Below are 21,894 nucleotides of genomic sequence, written 5' to 3' on the forward strand. Positions count from 1 at the left end.
AAGCCTGATCTCGGAAGAGAGCAGGCCTTACTGGATCGGATGGAGATCCAGATTTGACTTGCAACGCAAGTTTGTCAAAACCATCCAAGGTAAGGGGGGGGAAGACAAGCAGTGTAGTCTGATGGTGGGCCCCATTGGTACTTTCCCCAGTGAACCCTATGCTAGGGAATGTCCTATATATAGCTTGGACCTTCCCCAAGAAGTAAGATGCAAGGGATTCACAGTGGGAAAGGGAGCTTACGGTCGTAGAGGTAGTCCGCTTCGTCGTGAGATCTTTTACGGCCTTAAAGATGGCTTTCGACGGATTCGAACTGTTCCGGAATTCGGTGGCATAGAAAGCCGCACGAGCTCGGCAGATGGCTCGATGGTAGAGCTTGACGGACTTGGCATATGCAGCTTTTAGATCAGCCCCATAGGTTTTCCTCCAAGCCCTCTCAGCTCGTCTACAGGCACCCTTTAGGGCCCGAAGTGTGCCATCGTACCAGGGTCTCGACTCTCTGGGATTGATTTTAATTGAAACAATGGGTATCAGAGTCCAAGGCCCTAGTAATCCAAGAACAGAAGAGGTCATACCCCTTTTCCACATCCGTCAAAGGGCCCAGCGGCTCCTCTAATAGAAGACGATGAAAGTCGTCTAACCTAAGCTTTTTCCAAGCCCTCTTCTGAACCCGTCTAGCCGTAGAGATGGAAGGAGTGGCCGAGACAGGGCAGAGGATGGACACCAAGAAGTGGTCTGTCCATTCCACCAGAGAGACGGAGGTGATTTGAATCCCCGACAGATTGGTGAACAAGGGATCCAAAATATGCCCCCCTAGATGGCTATTAGTTTGGAGGCCTATACGTGTCTGATGCTTTCACCCATAATAATGGTTTGTGCGAAGATGGTTTTAACTTTTTGATATTTTTAATGCTATTAATAAGCTGCATATAATTAGGTTTGTATTTAATGTGTCCTATGTATTTTTGTATTTTCGATATTGGGTTAAGTAGACCTCCATAGGAGTTCCGTATCTCCATAAAGAACTGAATTGATGGAAGAAATATAAATTTGTGTTCTTCCTTTCTTAATGAGTTCTTGACCTCCCCCTATTAAGTAATTGGATATATATCTCATACCATAGTAAGTCATTTCTTTGGAGTTACCTTGCTGTTTTGTCAGGGGGCAACTTATCACTTTGTATTGCTTTAGGTGCTGCAGTTGTCTTACTTTAATTAAATTTGTCAGTAGTTCCCAGAGAATTTTTTTTTTTGCATGTGCACTAAAATCCATATATGGCATGATTAGCATTGCATGGGATGCATTCTTTTATTTGCTGTCAAAAGTATGGTAATTTATTTCTGTTGCCTTCAAGGGAACAGGCCTTGCACGATCCACATTCACAAAAAGCTTTGTTTTCAGTCAAAATCAATCATGTTTCCTTATGTTTTTTTGCAATGCAGGCTTAAGATTGCATGTACTTAGATACACATGCCGGCCGAACATATATGAAAGCAGCCTTTTTGGGTGCTTTAGATGTTAATCCATGCCTAGTACATTTTAAATTTTGTGTAAGATCATATTCAATTGTGTAAGATCATATTCAATTGTTTGATACTCTGTACTAAATTCCATTACGAACCTGCATTTGTTTTCCTTATTATTTTCCTGATTATTTTTTGTTTGCTTGTTATGATTTCGAGCAATATATTGTCTGTTTTTAATTTCACTATCTGATGCATCTTAGTGCACTAATCTGGATGGCCCCTATCCAGGATTTTTGCCATCATGCAAGTCATCTGTGGAGCAAATACGCTGAGCTCTTTTCAGTCCACCTGAGTATTTTGATGTTCCCATTATACGCTTGCAGTATGCGATTATTAGAGGTCGCCTTTCTTTGCATTTTGCTGCACAGTTTTCCATTTTATAAGTGCATTGTTACATCTAAGATGTCAAATTTTATGAACTGATTTTAACAGTGAATCGAATGCTGCGATTGTTCTTATTTAATTTGTTAGCTATATTGTCTAGGAGGATTTGGGCTCCATAAAAAACAAAAATAACTCAATACATCTTTATCAGAAGACTTCATATAATTTCTTGCTTTTTTTTCGACAGGAAGTTTCAACTCCATAAATAGGCTGGGTATGATAGGGTGAAGGAACTGCTGATCGAAGTACCTTCTTCAGCATGTATAGTGAAGCACTGAATATAAAGACATTGTGAGTTTGACAGTAATTCCTGCATCATTAGGTTCATGCCTGTATGCCTTCATAGCTGAAGAACCTGGCTCTTACGAACAGGCCTCTATGCCTTGTTCGTGTGGCAGAGACATGCAAAAAAAACATCACCATGAAATGATTCGTTCCATATAATGTTTATCTTCAACAAGAGATCCAATGAGTCCCACAGAGCTGTAATGTATTCAAAGAGAATCAGATCAAGGTATCTGGATGAATTATTCAAAGTTACCCAAGAGAGCTGACCATTGGTCTACTAAGAGGATTCGTAAAATTCTTCTATACATCCAGTGGGAAATATATAGTTGGTATTATTGGATGAATTGATTCACTTTGAGATAAACGCACTCTTCCAGTTCTAATAATCCACATGGTTTCCATTTTGGAGCATTTGGCGATACTCAGTCCACATTTCTGCAATGACCACCTGTGCTAAAATTTCAAAAACATCACAACCCACAAAGTGACTACAATCTGCAACAAATTACCTTACACTTTTTTCATGAAAGCTTGGAGTCACTAACACGATAATGGCATTAAGATATTCCTAACAAATAACATGTGGAACAGCACTTTCAACATAAAACTACTACTATTAAGTGTTGAAAACGTTATTAAAACTAGAATGAGCAGTACTTGGTACATCGAACTTGCTATTGCACTGGGTCTTCAATTTTATATCCCCTCAGCCACAAAGCGTACATAGTCTTCTATCCAACAATCCTTTACAGAAAAAAAGGGCCCTACAAGTAATCTAAATAACTTTTGCCTCATTGCATTACTTAATGAGCAGGCAAGTGATTTGTGTTTCCTGACAGTCAAGATGGATTTGACCAAGATGTTGGACGATTAATAAAATTTGAGCTCTTACACTGCTAGCAACAAAATACTGATATTAAAAAAGAAATGCTTTATGCATCCTACATTCACAACAGCACGGTATTTGACAAGTAGACAGTAATCGGATTTGGGAGAAATGATCAAGCAAGGGGCTTGACCAAGCACTTGCGCATCCTGTAAGAATCAAACTTTCAAACAATGGACTCTGCCCCGGGTTGTTTATTGAAACTGGAGTTAAACAAGGGTGTGCACTGGCACTCTTCTCATTTCCTTACAAATTGTGGAGCTGCCAATTTACAAAACCAATCCAGGCAGACTTCCACTCAAGTAAGCAAATCACCTGGCCTATGTAGATGAACTGCCAATTTTCTTACAAACACCATACAGCCTACAAAAACGATTCTCGAGACTGAATGAATTTCAAAGTGAACAGACTAACAGTTAATATAGCAAAACTCATGTCCTTTGGGAAAAATCGTATAAGGACGTTAACGATTATAGACTGAGTGAATTCATACAAACACTTGCAAATAAATAGACACTATACTATCTGGGTCAAATCATCTTCCTAAACAAAAGCAAAAAACAACCATTATCGTAAAATCAGTAAAACAGTCTATGGTGGTAGAGCAATTGAACCAGCGATCACAAGCTTGAATGCTAACCTCCTTCCAGTTATTTATATGCATCATAAGTAGTCAGAGATAAGTGTGTAAAAGCTTAATAATATCTACATAACAAATATCAAAGCACTACTTAACTTACTGTCCTAAACACCTGGTGCCAAACTTTGCATGGGGAACACCGGTTACTACATTGCATAGGTGATTTATGATGCTGTCTCTGTGTTTGCAGTAAGGTGGGCGAGGACACTCTGAAGCAGTTTTTATTATGAGCCAAAGTCACGCCCCAATCATCTCTATTTTAACATAACTACTGTAAGAAAACTGAATCAGGAATACAAGCTGCCACAGATGGACTGACTGACCAGGATGAGAACACTTAAACGCAAAGAGATTATGAGAAAAGAAAAGGGGGCTTAACTTGTGAAAGAGCCTGATCTCTATTAGAATATACATTTACTGAACCATCCTTAGAATCCTATTTTATAAAGGAGCCAATACATAGATTCCAATTTAGAGACAGATCAAACCTTCACCACCACAAAACTTGAATTATAATTTCTTATTAATCAAAGTCAACAAGATTGTCTTCTAAATTTTACTTTATATTAAGATTGTATTTCATTTACCTAATGGCTTTATATTTTATTAAAACCAATTTATCGTAATTGACTTACTTTTAAATACCATCGTCATAAAATCATTATTCAGTTGACCAAAACAACAATAAAATAATGCAATACACAGAAATATAAAAACATCTCAGTAAAACCTCTTCACTTGAAAATACCAGTCATTAAAAAACCCAAAGATGGCATAATCAGAGCAGACATTAATCAGGCCTCAATCTCCTAGCCGTCAACGCAGCTGATATAAAACATAAAACGGCAAACATAATTAATTGGGAAGCATCTGCAGGTAAACCAGGATCAGCGTACTTGTGAAAAATTGAGGGACTTCAGCAGCGGAAGTAAAAATAACTTACTGGGCATACTAAAATAGGCAGCAAAACTTTACAAAGTGTAGGGTGTCCTACGGAGACTTGTCGCAGCCGCAGGGCAGCCTACACTCAAGTAAAGCCCAACCACTTGGAGAGGCCAACAGATGAAGGGAGCTGAACCTGGCCAAAATAAACCTATCTCGCTGGTGGTGTACCTGAGATAAATAGGGCTCCATGCCTTGGACAATCTTCAGGAGCATGTGTGCACACACCAAGGGTTTCTGCAGCTCACGCGGTTCCCTTTCCAATAGGGCTTGTTGCAAGAACAGCCTCATTATACAGATAAGATCTCAACAGGAAAGAGAAATGGGATCGGTAAAAATGTTCTATCTCCCAAGGGAGGTAAAAACTGCCTTTTACATGTGCTACCCAGGGGATTTTATGCACCCGATCAGGGCCAAACAAACCAAGAGGATCAGCCGGTTAAGCTGGAGATCCCCCCTAACCCCATCCTCACCCCCCTCTATCCTCCCCCAGCCCTCACCCCCTAACTCTATCAGGATGGTTTTTATGGGATCTGTTGCAAGTTTCTTATAGTGAGCCTTCATTATGAATTGCCTGTTTGCTTCTTTCATACAGGTCTCGGCCATCATCACTATATTCCCTCTTATCAGAGACCTTTATTATGGGTTCCTCTTTTTTTCTTGTTTATTGAGCATTTCTATTCAGCCCAAGCCATGTAGCTTCAAATCATTTATTTTGGTGTGCTTAATTAGTTACCGAAAGGATTTGACAGGCCTTTAAAAAAGCAGTTAGTTTTCGGCTGTTTTACAATTACAGTGCTCTTGCTTGACAGTACCATGTAAGTTAAATGCAAGTAATGGAGAAGGTGCTATTCCGCGGGCTAACTAGTGGACACTTCATAAAAATAAAATTTGAGTATGATCAATTAATCCCTAAAGGAGGATAACAGGGTGTGCTGGGATTTTCTTTAAATTGATCTAATCAGAAACCCATTACCTGAATATAGATGGATATAATCGAATGGAAAACTGCCGATTGATATGTTTGCGGGGTGCCCAAACCTTTCTCCGCTAATAAAAAGTATCGAAACATTTTTTGATAACTCCTTGGCATATAAATTGAAGCTGACACCAGAAGTAATACTACTAGGACTAGAGGGGAGTAACTCACAGCAAAATCAAAATGGGGGGTTTTTGTTTGTGGCCATGGCTGTTTTGCGCCTATGTATAGCAGCTGCTTGGAAAGATAAGATACCACCCCCGTTCCAGCACTGGTTGGCTAGGTTACTGCATATGTATAATCTGGAGAAAGCTATCTATGCCAGAAGGGGGAAAAAGGGTAGAGCCCTGGGACTACAGCTGTGGAAGCCCATTTTAGAATGGAAAAGTAGGATGGCAAGTGTCTAGGGGGGTGTAGAGCTGGATGTGATAAAATATATATACGCCTTACATATGCCTCTTTGGGGTATCTTTTGTCCCCTTTATATTTCCCTTTAACTGCGTTTTATTAATGTTTTCTTATCTACTGTGTTCTTCTTTTTCTTCCCCAATTCGTTTTGTTTTGCTATAGGAAGTATATATTATGGAAGTATGCAAGTACGCAATGGAATTGTTTTATGTGATTATTCAGAAATTTACCTGCTGTTGAAAGATATTGACTGGTGCGGGGGGGCGGGGGTAAAAATTGCTGTAAAAATCGTCAATAAAAATATTTAAAAAAAAAAAAAAGGAAAACTGCTGATTGAACATTTTGTTCAATAGTATGGATCTCAAATGTAACCACAAAGAGGTAAGGTTGTAAGGCATGAGTATGTATAGCCTCAGTTTTGAATGAACACCTGGAAAGCAACCAATCTGGAGAAACTGAAATGGAACAATCAGAATAGAATTGAAAGGTTGAAAGATTTGAAGGCCAGCCTCATTGTCATACATTTAGTCTCATCGCTTATAAGTATTGACACTTTGTAACCACCTTGGGAAATGAACACATTCTCCTTGGCACCAACAGTATGGCCTTTGGACTTACTTCTCCTTGCAGTCAAACATTTTGCCTTTTAAACTGTAGTTCCTTCATCTGCCACGTTTCACAAAATCTAACATTCATGTTCACACAAAGTACCACAAGTTTTGCAAACTGACAGATGTCAAGAAGACTTGGCAAAGTTGTGTGAATTTCTCTCCTGACCAGTCAATATTTAATTAGGCTTCTAGGGTTCTCACTTCAACACCTTCAAGAAATGACTTCACAAGCTCACTTTACCCAAATAAAGTACATTTTCATTTTGCAGTGTGCCTGTCTCCAACAGCTCTACGTCATATTACCTTGGGTTTGAATGCCGTTAGCCAGGGAACTAGGGTTTGGGTCCAGCGTGCATTCATTTTTATCTTGGGCTGGAGGGTGGAAGCATTACCCATTATCTTGGGACAGATTAACCCTTGTTCTGTGTCTGGAGGCACCCTGCTTTGCCCACAACCTAAGGATTGAAGTTGGCTTGTATTCACTCTTAACTTAAAGCGGAGGTAGATTTCATTATGTTTCATACTGAGGTTGAAGCAGCTGGCATTTGGTTTCCAAACTGCAATCTCACTTCTTTAGAAATTAGAAGTTTTTATGAAGAAAGATATGTTCTTACCTTAGTATTGGAGCATGCTTTCCCTTTCTTGAAATCCTTATGACAACCTCTCTTATCCAACTTTGACCAGAGAGCTTTAGCCTTCCAGTAACTAAGCTTAGATTTTAGCTTGTAGTAGAAGGACCGGTAATCTCTAGGTTTAAGTTCGAGGTAGTCACAAAGCTCCTGAAAACCCTTTAGTGTTCCCTTACAGGTAGAAGCCTGGACAAACTTGTCAAAGAGAACATGTGCCTGTTTGACCTTTTCATTCCGGACTTCATCCATGCTGCCCTCCCAGCGAGGCAGTTCCCCGAGGGAGGCGGAACTTCAAGCTCCGTTGACTGTAGGCAAGTCTTCAGCTCCAGACTGCAAACATGATTACCCTAAAATAAATTAAAAACATAAGCATTAGGGGAGTTATTGGCATTTATTAGAGACAATGTCATGGCCTGTGGAAAGAGGAACAGCTTTAAGAAGAAACCAAAGGAAGGGTACTTCACACCAAGCTTGTTCACAAACTTCAAAGAACAGTCAACAAATACAGACATGAATAACTTTACAGAGACCAATCTAGTCTCCTAAAGCGATTTTTTTTATTAACAAATATCTGACAAAGACTTTGATGTAACTGCTGTGTTTCCAATCAAGCAACAGAGGCACAAGACACATCAAAGCATGAGCACTGCTAAAACAGTGCTCAATACTGAAATAAAACGAATATGATAATATTAGTTTCCATTAACAAAATGTTCCCAAGTAAGGTATCTTTTCGGGAATCTTACTAAGACAGAATGCTTGTTCTTTAAAGGAGGAAGAGCCCTGCAAAATAGAATCGACACATCCATAACCTGTAGACTCACCTTATTAGTTACACGTTTTTCTTCTACTGAATTATACAGCACTTTACATAGTCATTATGATACAAGCAAGCATTCACTGCCATTCCCAATTCTCCATCAGCACTGAACCTCTTCATTCAGTCTCCCAATCATCGGAGTGCAAACATCTGCTCCTGAAATCGAAGTCATTTAGGAAGACGATTTTGAATGATGGGATGGAGGTGTGACTAGAGGAAAGGGTGTTGAACAAGAGCATCTGAGGAACAAGGAAAGTAATTTGACTCCCCCCCCCCCCCCCCCTACATACTGCCTATCTCCAGGCAGAGAGATTGGATAGCAAGAGATAATAGAAAAAAAGCCAAAGCAATGCACAGGACAATAAGCACTACTGCACTCTAAATACTTTATCACATTTCAGTGCAGTTTGCCTGTCTGTTGGTCCATATAGCTATCCAGCATCTCTATTCAACAGGTACATGCCTGGAAAGTGGAATCGAAGCAACAGTGGCTCAAATAACTTCAATACACCATTGGTTTGAAGAGCTTCTTGACTGGAGGACAGCTTTAAGGCTTTCATATAGCAGCAGGCTTTCACACTGAATGAACAAATAAAACCGGCTAATCACCTGATAGTCAGTGAAATTGTTGGAGGTAAACATGATTTACAGGCTTATTCCGGTAGGTTCCAATGGCTGCTAAAAATAGCTTACTTGAATGCAATTTAACATCTTATTCAACTAGGAGTCTGGAGAATGACATGACAACATGTCATGACACTAGGCAGAAACTACTGTCCGAAGTATCCCAAGTATCTGCTGTTGTATTGAGAGTTGGGGGTAGAGACCACAAACTTTACTACGAAACAAGTGGAAAACAAATGCTAACAACATCTTTTACAGATGCTCAAGATGGGCAAATGTAGGATGGAGTGAAGTATCCCCATTCTGTCCTCGGGCAGAAGACCTCATTGATAAAGTCTGATAACACTCTCCAGGAAATATGCATGATGTTCGAAACATACATTTGGGGGTTTACGAAACAAATTGATTGCCTAGTACCCAAGGCTTTGAGTATGCTCACAATCCTTGGGGGAATATCAGAGAAGAGAAAATTACATAAAGAAATCTCTCCAACTAGTCCATTACCTTGAGATCTGCCATGGAGACCACTGGCATACCAAAACTTGAGTGGGACCCCCTGCAAGGAACATGGAGCTCCACCCCTACCTCTCCCCCGACTCAATCAGGAACTCTCCATCCAGACTACTGTGCTGAGGGAGCTGCAGGGGCCTTTGTTACACCATTGATGGAGACCTACCGTCCATTCGGGCGTCAAGACAGGTGAACATTTTTTCCAATGCATTCCATGAATGCCTGTCTGAACAATTGGAACATTACGGAGCAAAGCTGTTGTGGCAGCTTTTCCCCTGGTGGAATGAGCCTTGGGTTTACCCCCTAAGGTCTTATTAGCTTTATGGTAACACAACTGTATGCAGGACACAATCCACCTAGAAATGGACTGCTTAGAGGTAGCAAGACCCATCCTGACCGATCCATAATTGATCCATAATTGATAAACAATTGGTCTGACCTACGAATATCTTTGGTTTTATCCAGACAAAATTTCAGCACCCTCCTAACATCCAGGGAATGTAGAGACCTTTCTGTTGGAGATGAAGGATTCTGAAAAAACGTAGGCAAAGTTATGGTCTGGTTGACATGAAAATCAGAAATAACCTTGGGAAGAAATTTAGGGTGAGTACGCATAACAACCTTAGCAGCATGAAATACAGTATAAGGTTCTTGGCAACACAACGCCTGAATTTCACTCACCCTGCGGGCCGATGTAATGGCCACGAGGAACGCCGCCTTCCAGGACAGGTGCTGCAACGAAGCCTTATGAATAGGTTCAAAAGGCTCCTTCATCAATCTGGACAGCACCACATTCAATTCCCATGAAGGCGAAGGAAGCCGGACAAAAGGGAACACTTTCTTCAAGCCTTCCAAAAAATCTTTGGTCACAGGGATCTGGAAGAAGGAAGTCTGTGAAGGGCATTTCCTGTAGGCAGTCAATGCAGCGAGATGAACCTTAATGGAATGAACATTAAGTCCAGACTGCGCCAAATGTAGAAGGTAAGGAAGGAGGCAGTCTTCCTTGCATGTCATCGGGTCATAGTTCTTGGACTTGCACCAGATACAGAACCTCTTCCACTTGTAAGCATAGGAAGTCCGAGTGGAAGGTCTCTTAGACTCCTTCAGTATGTCCATGCAATCTTCGGGCAGATTCAAATGGCCATATTGCACTATCTCAGGAGCCATGCCGCCAAACTCAAAGACGAGAGGTTGGGGTGCAACATCTGCCCCCCGACCTTCGTGAGAAGGTCCGGCCTGCACGGCAGCCGTATGTGAGGAAGGAGAGACCGGTGAAGCAGGTCCGTGAACCACCACTGCTTGGGCCATTCCGGGGCAATAGGTATCATCCGAGCCCTGGACCGGGCCAGCTTGATGAGTACCGCCGGAATCAGGGGAATGGGTGGAAAAGCGTACAGAAAGCTGTTCGACCAGTTGATCCATAGCGCATTCCCCAGCGTCCCCTGCTGGTAGTACCTGGAGGCGAAGTCTCGGCATTTGCTGTTTTCGGCAGTGGCGAACAGATCTACGTCTGAGTCCCCCACCTTGCGAAGACTTCTCCTAGTACTTCGTCGTTTATGACCCATTCCTGGTTTTCCTGAATCAGTCTGCTCAGTACGTCCGCCTGAACATTCTGCACACCTGGCAGATGGGTAGCCGTTATCATCAGTCCTCTGGCCAGAAGCCAGAGCCAGATCGCCTGCGCCTCCTGCGACAGAGTGCATGATCTCGAACCCCCCTACTTGTTGAGGTAATACATCGTGGTCGTATTGTCCGTCTGTACAAGCAGAGAGTTGGTCTGAAAGGACGGATGAAAGGCCTTCAGTGCCAAGTGAACAGCTCTGAGTTCCAGGAAATTGATGTGATACGTGGCCTCCATCGGGGACCACGTTCCTTGAATCTGTAAGTCTCCGGAGTGCACCCCCAACTGTGGAGAGAAGCATCCGTCACGACAGTCTGCATGGGAATGTCCTTGTGGAAGGGAACCCCTCTGAGGAGATTCTCCGCTGAACACCACCACTTCAGAGACTGAAGAGCATGCAGAGACAGTCGTATCTTGTCGTCCCAAGATCCTTTCCTCTGATCCCACTGGTCCTTCAAGCACTCTTGCAACGGTCTCATGTGCAGTCGTGCGTATGGCGTTAGGAAGATGCAAGAGGCCATCGATCCCAGAAGAGAAGACACCGTCCTCACTGTTGTAGATGGAGTGGTCATAAGAGCCTGAGCCTTCCGAAGGAGTGATAATCGTCGCTCCTCCGAAGGAGACACGCTTGCTGACAGCGTATTGATGGAGGCTCCTAAGTACTGTATGCATTGGACTGGAGTCGGGACAGACTTGGACATGTTTATGTGCAACCCCAGCTTGTTCAAGAGAACGCACGTCTTCTGGAAGTGTGCTCGAGCTTCCGAGAAGGAGGAGGCCTTGATCAACCAATCGTCCAGGTACGGGTAGACGAACACCTTGTTCTTCCTAAGGTGTGTTGCTACCACCGCCATGCACTTCGAGAATGTTCTCGGCACAGACTTTAGTCCGAATGGGAGTACTGTGTATTGATAATGATTGGCGCCGACTTGGAATCGCAGGAACTTCCTGTGTTTGTGTGCAATGGGCACATGGAAGTACGCATCCTGTAGGTCTATAGCACATAGCCAGTCTCCCTGTTGCGACTGAGGATAAATCTGATGCAACGACAGCATGCAAAACTTCTCTCTGCGAATCCACTTGTTTGCCTGTCGCAAGTCCAGAATGGGCCTGAACTCGTTCTTGTCCTTCTTGCAAACCAGAAAGAACCGGGAGTACAGACCTCTTCCTCTCTGAGACAGAGGTACGTCTTCTATCGCCCTTTTCCTTAACAGGATATCGGCCTCCGCCTGGAGCTCGCGCAGCTGAAACTGCGAGCTGACCGGTGGAATTGCTGGAGGCGGGCTGGTGAATCGAAGACTGTATCCATTGCAAACAATATTCAGCACCCACTTGTCCTGAGCAATTTTTTCTGGCAGAGTGGAGAAAAATTAAACGCTTCCCCCCACCTTAGTGGGTAACGGATGCAGGGGAAGTAAGCGTTCAGGGCCTAGACCCGGCCGGGCCTTTGGTCGCTGGTGCCGACTGTTGGCCGCCTCTGCCTTTCTGGCGCTTCTGGAACGGCCTTCGGAACTGTTGCTTTTGTTGCTGTTGCTGTTGCTGTCCCGAAGCTTGGCCACGCCCTCTGCCCTGTCCACCGAACCGTCTCTGGAACGGACGGTACAATTTCTTTGTCTCTTTGGGCTTTTCCAGACCCACAGCCGTGAGCGTTTCAGCCTCCGCCTTCATGCGAGCCATTTCGTCATCCGCATGTTTCCCAAATAGGGTTTCGCCAGTTAATGGAAGATTGGCAACCCTTTGTTGTGCGTCAGGTTTCAGTGATGTAAGGCGGAGCCAGGCGTGTCGTCGCTGGTTAATCCCATGGCAGAAGCCATGCGCTGCCAAGAGGGAAGAATCAGCTGCAGCTCTGATGACTTGATTCGCCACCAACATTCCCTCATTTAACACCTCCTGGAAATCTTCTCGCTTGTCACGAGGTAGGTGTTCCACAAACTGCTGGAGGGAGTCCCAGAGGGCACGGTCATAGCGCCCCAACAAGTCCGTGGCACTCGCAGCCTTCATGGAGGTCGCCGACGTCCCACACACCTTCCTCCCAGCCGAATCCATCCATCTAGACTCTTTATCTGGAGGGACTGTGGATGACGGAGTGGTGGCATGCTGTTTACCAGCAACCGTCACTATCACAGTGTCTGGAGGAGGTTCCACTCTTAGAAAAGCCGGATCCGAATCGGGAGCCCGGTATTTTTTCTGTAGTCTCGAGGGGGCCGCCTTAGTCACCGCCGGGGTGGGAAAAAAGGTCCATGGCTGGTTCCTCCAGGACCCGGTACCAGTGGCAATAATGGACGAGACAGATGTTCCTGGTGCAGTGTCTCTAAAATTACCGATGTCTTGGGCGTGGGCACCGTCAACGAGATGCCCAATTTTCTGCACCTCTTAACAGGACATCGTGAAAAGCCACCAGATCATCAACCGGCGACACCCTTGTCTCCGGTGACCCCGACTAAGTCGGAGAGTAGTCCCTGAGGACCTCGTATGGGAACAAGACCTGTGCCTCCTGTGGCGGTGTCTCGACCGCGTGGATGACCTGTTGCGCAATCCTTCCCTCCTCCTGGAACAAGAGCGCGACCTCCCAGTTCGTGGGCGCTCCGCAGGTTTCCGAGGAGGCGTCTTCCGTGGCCTATCCTGGGGTTTTGGTCTAGGCGTCCCCTTAGGCGTTGTAGGAAGAAGGGGCAGTGACACCGACCTTGGCGGAGGAACAGGAGGTATCTCCGACCAAGGAGCGGGCCCATGCAGAGGAAGCGGTGGTGGTGGTTGCCATGAGGGAGGAAGCGGAGGGTTGATGGGAGGATCCTCCTTAGGTACAGGAGGAGGGGGAGACTTCGGCCGAGGTGGTGTATATATCACCGAGTACACAGAGCCCGGTGGTTTCTTCTCTGGGGGGAGGGGACTGCGAACCAGACCCTCCAGTACGTGATCGCCGTCTCCGGCGCCCTCCACCAGACGCAGTGTGACTTCTGGCGCCAGAACTCCTTCTGCGCCGCTTAGGAGAGTTGGGACAACTCCGAGACGCTGATCTCTTCCTTCTCGACAAGGAGCGTCGCTTTTCCGGCGTCGAACGTCGCCTCCGCGACTCCGGCGTCTAGCGACGCTTCCGCGACGTCGATCGCTTCTACCTCGACGCAGAACGCCGCCTCCGCGACGTCGACCGTTCAGTCTTCGACGACGAGCGTCGACGACTCCTTGACGCCGACTGCTTTCTTGAGGTCCTCGACGTCGAGGATCCCCTCGACGCCGACCGTCTTCTCGACGGTGACCGGCGGTGTCGCCTCGACGGCGAGCGCCGACGCCTGTCGCTCCTTCGACGCCGATAGCTCGACACAGACGTCGACGAAGACGCCGTAGACGGTGGTCTCGACGGCGGCCTACCCAGGCCCTTCGATGCCGATTCTTCACGCCGTCTCGACCTGGAGCCCCGGGAAGATGGGGAACACACCGTCGTCATCCCTCTCGACGTCGTCGTCGATGCAATCGACGCCGACGAAGACCAGGGCCGTTTGCTGGTCTTCCTGCCTCTGGGGAGCCCCCCAGAGGCATCAGCAGAGGCAGAGGGAACCTTCCCAGCCTGCCCAGACCCACCTGCAGCCTGCAGTCGACTCTCCTCCAGGCCTTGAAGCCTAATCTTCAGCCTTTCCCTCAGGGTCCTTGCTGAAAGGTGCTGGCAGATGTCAGAGCTCGGGGAGACTCCTTCTTACACTAAGGCGGTTGGAAATTTGAGGTATGATGGCTCTGCTGGGGAGTGTGATGTCAGGGCATCTGATTGGCTGAGTTTTGGTCCAAATAAGGAGGACGTTTGGCAACCAAATATTATGGTCCCCTATGGGACTTTCTATGCAGTGTTTTACTCTATGATACTGCTATAGTCATTCTGTTACCGTGAGACTCCCACCATGACGAAGGGGAAGATACAAGCATGTGAATCTATGAAAGATTCAATACTGGAGAATTACTGAAAAAAAATGTCATCATTTGTTTCAGCATTTGTGTGTATTGTTTTGAGTTTCAAACCATCGAAAGAGCTTAAAATTTGGTCCCCGGCATCCAGTAATGACTCAGTGGGAGTCGACAGAAGTCAAAAGGTTAAGATCTACTTGCATAGCCTATGAGGGTTAAACTAGAAAAATTGCCTACATATTTTTAAAAAGTCAGTCGCGGGTAAGACTTTCATTTGCAGTAGAGTCAAAAAAGTAGCAACGAATGGGAATCACAAACCTATAGAATATATTCTAGTCACTGTCCATATAATTTCAGTTAAAATGTAAATTATTCAGCAATGAAAGGTCAGAGGACTGACCCACTTAAGTTGTACCATCACAAATGATGTGCATTATCTGTATGGCGTTCCAACGTATGATGGAATTTGGTGGCAATGTCACACTAATGGCATCACTTTATGCTTGTACGTGCTCCTTAGGTTGAAACCAAATCTGGGATTGTGTAACCAAGGAGCCAGTTCGCTAAGTCTTTTGCTAATTGAAGCAAAAATGAGGCTTTGCTGTAAAAAGAAATGTATTAATAATACATAACATGATGCATTAACAGAATTTTACTTCCAGTATTGGAGCCAAAGAATAGTTAAAGCATAAGTACAGATGTACAGGTTTCTGAACCTAGCAGTTTAACAATTTCAATGACTGACCTGCAACTAGGAAAGCTAAAACCATCAGTTTGTCTGTTCTCGCAGACACATGCCTCTTCTTCACTCAAGCAGAATGTCTATTCTTCTACTGAACTTTAAAATAGATTTTAATCCATTGTTAGAACATAGGTAAATATAGTCACAACTCGATCACATTATAGAAAAATGTTAATTGGTAAATTTAATAACAATTTAAAAGGTGTTCAGGTGATAAACCAAAGAATTCTCCCGAGCAGAAGCCTGAAACGACAGAGGGTCTAATAATACCAGGGTCTTATTAGAAACCGCTGAACAGATCGAAAAAGTAACAGGTCAACTTCTAAAATAGGAGTCATAAGCTCTCACGTGAGGACAAATCTGACACGAGTATCAGGAAATCTAAAATTATAAAGGGAAGCAGATATGGCATAAATGTCATTTCAATGGGTACAAGTACTACACCACAAGTATAAGAAGACATATGTTGTGCCAAGAGCAAACTTAAATGTGGAGTTCACTCCCTCTAGAAAGGGAAGAGAAGCCACAAGTGCGGGCTATTGTTCAATCGTGGGCTTGCCATAAGTGAACTACTCGCTCCAGATTAACACAAGTCACAGAATTCTTCAAGAGTAGGGCAATGCTGAAGTCTTTGCAGAAACATCCCCACTTGGACTGCTTGGTCAAAAGACAAATAATCACAGGGTACTTAGGTCACAAGAATGTCTTAAAATAATAATTTGGTCATCTCTTCACTTCTGACCAATCATCACGCCTATTCAATGTACAGATTGTGAGGAATGCTTGAAGGATGGAGTTTAAGAAACTCAGCCAATAGAGATCAGTTTTCTTGTGACTCAATCGCACTGCCTCATAGCACTCCACAGTGGTGCCCACAATACACTCACGCTGGTGCTGATTTTTGGGGCAAACCTAAGTTGAAAAGAGAGTAGAATATGTAGTTCAAAAAGTAATCGCAACAAGAATTTCTTGTTTGGTCTACCCACAGTTGCACACCCAACATCAGACAACTATTCAGTTGTCTCTCAACAGCTTTTTCTTTTCACAGCACGTTTAATTATGTAACCTGGGCGACAATGCCCAATCATCGTCTGCCACTGTGGTGCAATGACAGATCAGCTTAGCATCTCCATACCGTCGACTTCTTCCCTTAAGTCCACTCCTACACACATTGTGGGAACAAAGTGGGGGTCAAGAGTAGGGCCCACTGGCAGACCTGGCAGTTTTGCCCCTACTTAAGTAGACAGACCTTCACCCAAGCATGGACAACGGCCCTAGCTCTACACCAATAGATTCCAGTGCATCTGTCCCTCTTAATTTATTTCTCTTACATGAACTAGCCTCAATATAGGGAGCAAAACAGGCTAATAGACCACTTATCTTGTGGGCTGACAAGTGCAAAGGTACTTGGATATGTAATACGAAAGGTTTTTTTAACTGCAGTAAGCATAGTATACTTAGTCTTAATATTTTGTTTTCCTTACCACGAACACTGGGTAACAGACTGTTAACATAAGAGGTTGCATTTGATGCGTCCAATCTTCAATAGCTGGAAATATTGGTGGGGGTCCTATCCAGAGCCAAGAAATCTGCTGCTGAAGCACATGTGGGTCTCCAGTGTGTAGGATGTAATGTGCTGACCATTCAATAATTATCCACAAGAAAGGAATCACAATCATGCTAGTTCTCCACAATTAGTTCATGGAATAGAAGATATTTTGAGCCATGATGCTAGGGATTGGAGTCTTGTCATGGGCAAAAAGTGACTAATGTAAGGTATGTTTGTGGAGTGAATCAAATGCCTTTTCTTAGGAACGGTGTTAATCAACCCACCTTGAACCTACATATAAAGTTTCATATTTTAAGGAAGTATGCATTAAATCGTGTCAGAATTAACACATTGTGCGATTATTAAGTTTCTTTTGAAGAGAGTTAGTTTAGGATCAATGTGTACTTGTTGAAAAGTTTTTTTGTAGGCTTGTCAATTGAGTTTAGCAGAGACATCTGATATTGCCTAAAAAACTAATACCAATTTTTGTTAGAATGTCTTTGACGATGTACAAAGACGGCCCCAAAAAGACTAATAGTCTGGCTATCTCGCGTATATAATTTTAACTTACTGTACTAGAGAAAGGATAAGAAAAAAGCTACAAAAATAGATTTGTGAACTATCTCAGTAAAGCCTAAAGTTCAACAGGAATAATGGGGTTGGATGCTAACCCTAAATAGTCGGTTTCAAAATACATCAGGAGCCCCAACGAATACCCAAGGTCTTTTAAGTCTGCTTGCTGGCCACAAAGTGTGAACAGATCAGCATATATAGATTCATCCCCCAACAATTTTTAGCCAGTAGTCGATTTCCAGCCTATTTGTTAACCTGTGTGACATTTGCCTTTGGAGATCAGTGCCCAAGACCTGCTGACACCTGGTACCTGCGCTCTAGAAGTCCTCACTTACAAAACTAAGTAATAAAAATACAAACACAAATAGTTGTGTTTTCGATCAGTCACATCCTTTGGTTTGTCTGTTAAAGTTTGATTCATACTTTGCTTCTACCTACCAACCAATACAACATGCAACGCCCAGATAAGTTAGGCTGAACAGTAGGATTAATAGTGCTAGTCCAACAATGCATGGGACTACTCCCCTCCTCAATCCTTAATGCTTGATAATTCCATAGTTTTAGATCCTCTCTACCAGTTTAAGGGCACGTTTAAGCTGTACACTGGAATGCCATAACAGGCAAGAGAACACTATAGAACAAACGTTGGCGCTTCATGGAAACCTACAACATGCTATCCGTGCAGAGCAAGATGCTAAAGCATAACAGCACATGCGCTGCACAATGTAAGTTACTGCCAGAATACATAGACTTCAAGAGAAGCTTTATCTGCAAGACATGTACAAGAGGCAACGAGGTCAGCTTTTCTAATGAATACATTCACCTGAGCAGCTGCAGCTTTAGCCATATCACCAGCTGCAGGGACAATGGAAACAAAAGGGCTGCTTGCACCAGAGCCAAGAAACGGGTTCACTCCAGGTGCACTTATACATCAGCACATGAAAAGTCTCCGCTATGGAAACGTTTCGGCGATCTAACATTTCCCTCACCCTACATCTAAGCTGTTTCACCAGAGTTCTGCCTTTCTCCTCTGTAGCATCCACTTGAAAGCCCAGTTCCAGACAGAAACAAGATGCTTACGGGTTCACTGACAAAAACAAAGTGCTTCCCACTGTGTTTATAGACAACAACAATTACATATTGATGAACATGGGTTCAAACATTATCTCACTCCTCCATCAACCACCACATTGTTCACGCACTTCAGAAACATGTTTCAATATTCAAAGCAATGGTTACTCTCTGACAGCAGCACCTGGTGCACCCGTGTAAGGCAGTGTACACCACACTGGTGTTGAAGGCACTCTATATCACACTGAGCTCTAGGTCAACATGGGGTTGGAAGAGGGGTGCCAGAACATTGCTTTTCCTTTCTCTGTCTCTCTCGAGACACTTCCAGCTGCTGCTTCAGACTTTTCTGATAAATTAGTATTTTATCAAATCAGACATCTGTAAAATACCAAAAGTGTTTAAATCGGATTGGCTCCTAGCTGGTCATTATCTACTCCAGAAACTCAACCTGGTACAGTAGAAAAGCCTCATTAACAGACTCAAGTCCACCGCTCAAAATAATTTTATATTTCCCATACTAATTCGCCTCTAAGCATTTTTCGGCGAGTAGCATGCTACTCTGGAACCCAAAAAGTATTAGAGACCTCGTCAGGGGTGGTCATGTGGTTCCTATAAATCTATATAGACTTCACATTTAGACAACATACGTTTTGTGACTGGCGTCCATACTGATTCCAGACACCCCCATCGGAAAAGCTCGCCTGTATACCAGCTATATCATAGTGCCATTATGAACACCGCTTGCCAAGCAGATAATAGTTTCTGGCAGCTATCGAACATGACAACTCTGACCCCCTCAGGGATTGTGGAAACCGTACAGTACAGAACTTTTCGCTCAGTCACTCGTGCTCACTTTGTCTCAGATACACAGAATAAAAGATGGGGATGTTTTCAATAAGCATTTTTTGAGCCAGCGTCATTCAAGTGTAAACTGTGTGATGCAACAACCATAAAACAGAAACAGATATAAATGATTATGAACACCAGAGTAAATAGATGGTAGATTGTTATCATAGTACTAAAACAATGGAGATATACAGGTACATAAAGGCATGACAATAATGCGTACTCCTACGATGTTAACCCTAACTAGATGTACTTAAATGTACCTAGCATGCATGTAGGTGTAGAACTAAGAATCCACCTAGGATAAAGCCAACCCCATTACCTGGTGTGAGAGAACAAAGGACCCAGTCTCGAGAAGGACACCCCGCAAGGGATGTCAGACCACTGTGTGCTGGAGTGTCTGCTTGTAGGAACCTCAGCAACTCATGTCAGCATGAAAGCCTTTCTCCTCTGCCCCCCAGCAAAGATATGGTGTTTATATACTCAAAAAGTACCCTCAGGGTTCTACCTTGCTGTGTCATGTCGGCTAAGAATGACGAAAGGGATGATGCTTAAACATAGTTATTATGCAGAAGATGTCATTCCTGCTGCGATTTGGAGAATCCTCATGCATAATAAATGAGGCTAGTTTTAGGGGAAAACTACGGTCCAAATAAACGTGAAATAAACTTGAACTACACAACAGTTATGCAGCACCTAACTAGGCAAAAGGTCAATACCAAAACCGTTATGTAGTACAATGGCATTGAAAATGCAGGTGAAAAGTTAGGTGACTACCCAGGCCTATATTGGGGTACATTACAAATCATAACACCCACTCCTCATTCGACTGGACGATACACTACAAAAACAAGAAGGGAAGTATTTATAATCAATCAATACATCATAAAAACTTTGTTTAGAATACCATTTTCTAAAAGGTTCTAAAGCATACTAAAAAAACTACACAAGTCCTTTATATATGTAAAAAAGCTCTATAAGTCCTTTAAAATATGTGCATTTATAGTTTGAACTACTGTATACTCCTGAAAGCCATAGTGCTCAGTACGAGCGAGAAAAAAAATTGTTTAAAAATTCCAATTTTTGTTGTTTTGGAAAAGAGGCTGAATTGTTCCCAGCACACAGAGTCTCAAATGTTTAAGTGCCCTGTGTGGGAGACGTAACATAACTGCTGCTTGCCTTCACAGACCACGGTACCTGTAATACCTCACAGATCAGATCAATCGAGCAAAGGTGAACTTCAGTTCCCACAGGAACTGAGGAAGCATTCGAAACATCCAAAGCCTATGTGCCTTTAGTAGAGCTGGTGTCCAACCCAACAGGAGCTGAAGCATCCTGTGGTCACTCTAAGAATGCAGACATCAACATGGGAATACGCTGAGGAGACTGCATTACGCGGGCCTTTAATGGGTCCAGAAATACATCCACGTCCAAGGCGCAACCGATGGCAGCGTTAGACAGAGGTCCAACACGCATTCTTGTCAGCAGAATAGGCAGCGGAGAACAAGCAAAACAGTCAATGCAGACTTGGTTGAATGATAGGAACAAAGACTTGCTTAGCTCCCGAAGTCGAGGTGTGCCCAGATGGATTACCATGCGGCCACAGCAATGGCGCTCCAAGAACATTATTTCCATCTCCTTGGTGACTAGGACGTCCATTGTGTAGCAGAAAATGTAATCAGGATTCCCACTATCAGTAGCAGGATTAGCGGAAGCCCTCCAAAAATGGGTCCAAATATGGAGTGTATAAAAGCTAGAATCACTCCGAAAACTGACTGAAAGGTGCTGAACAGTCCAGAACCTATGGTCTTAAACAGGTGTACTATAACTTTCGTATCAGACATGTTAATGGAAAGAGCAGTGAGTTCGTAGCAGTACCCGTATCTCAGCTGAGGACTTTGCAACCTGAAGATCAAAGTCTCTCGGGATGAGGTAAATGACATCTTTCTGCAAAAGCAGGGCTTTCAGTCGGCTCAGAGAATCAAACCGTATAAATGGCCATATCGGTGCCTCCCCGACTGTGTGGGTCGTTGGAAACCATACTTGCATACAACAAGTAACCCTTTAACTGTGACTAGATATGTGATGCCTGAAAGCATCCCACAACTTTGATCATTCAGCATTAAGTAGTTCTAATTTGAGAGGAGCCTGAAAACGGGATTAATCACAGCAGCTGGGGAACCTTTTAAATGACAGGATAGGTTTGCAACTGAACCGTTACAGTCTCCATGAAGCATATTATCCTTGCAAAGTAGAGAGCCACTTAATGAAGTCTTGCAGTCTGTACCGCTGAGAAATACTTCAGTGTCCCCATTACTGCATCTAAATTTATACGGTAATGCCCAAGATTCATGGA

General features: G+C 43.7%; 1 protein-coding gene across 10 annotated transcripts in view; it reads right to left on the reverse strand.

The window, feature by feature from the left end:
- The window catches only part of MICAL3 (microtubule associated monooxygenase, calponin and LIM domain containing 3), a 2,050,293-nt gene that overhangs the window by 1,768,987 nt on the left and 259,412 nt on the right, over positions 1-21,894 (reverse strand). For all 10 annotated transcript variants that reach the window (XM_086952901.1, XM_086952911.1, XM_086952910.1 and 7 more), the window contains one exon: positions 7,277-7,638. In XM_086952901.1, coding sequence (XP_086809027.1) covers positions 7,277-7,540 — 264 coding nt within the window. In that variant the 5' untranslated portion in view covers positions 7,541-7,638. The remainder of the gene's footprint in view (positions 1-7,276; positions 7,639-21,894) is intronic.

The sequence above is a fragment of the Lissotriton vulgaris genome, chromosome 1_2 (genome assembly GCF_964263255.1).
Source record: "Lissotriton vulgaris chromosome 1_2, aLisVul1.2, whole genome shotgun sequence".
Lineage (NCBI taxonomy): Eukaryota > Metazoa > Chordata > Amphibia > Caudata > Salamandridae > Lissotriton > Lissotriton vulgaris.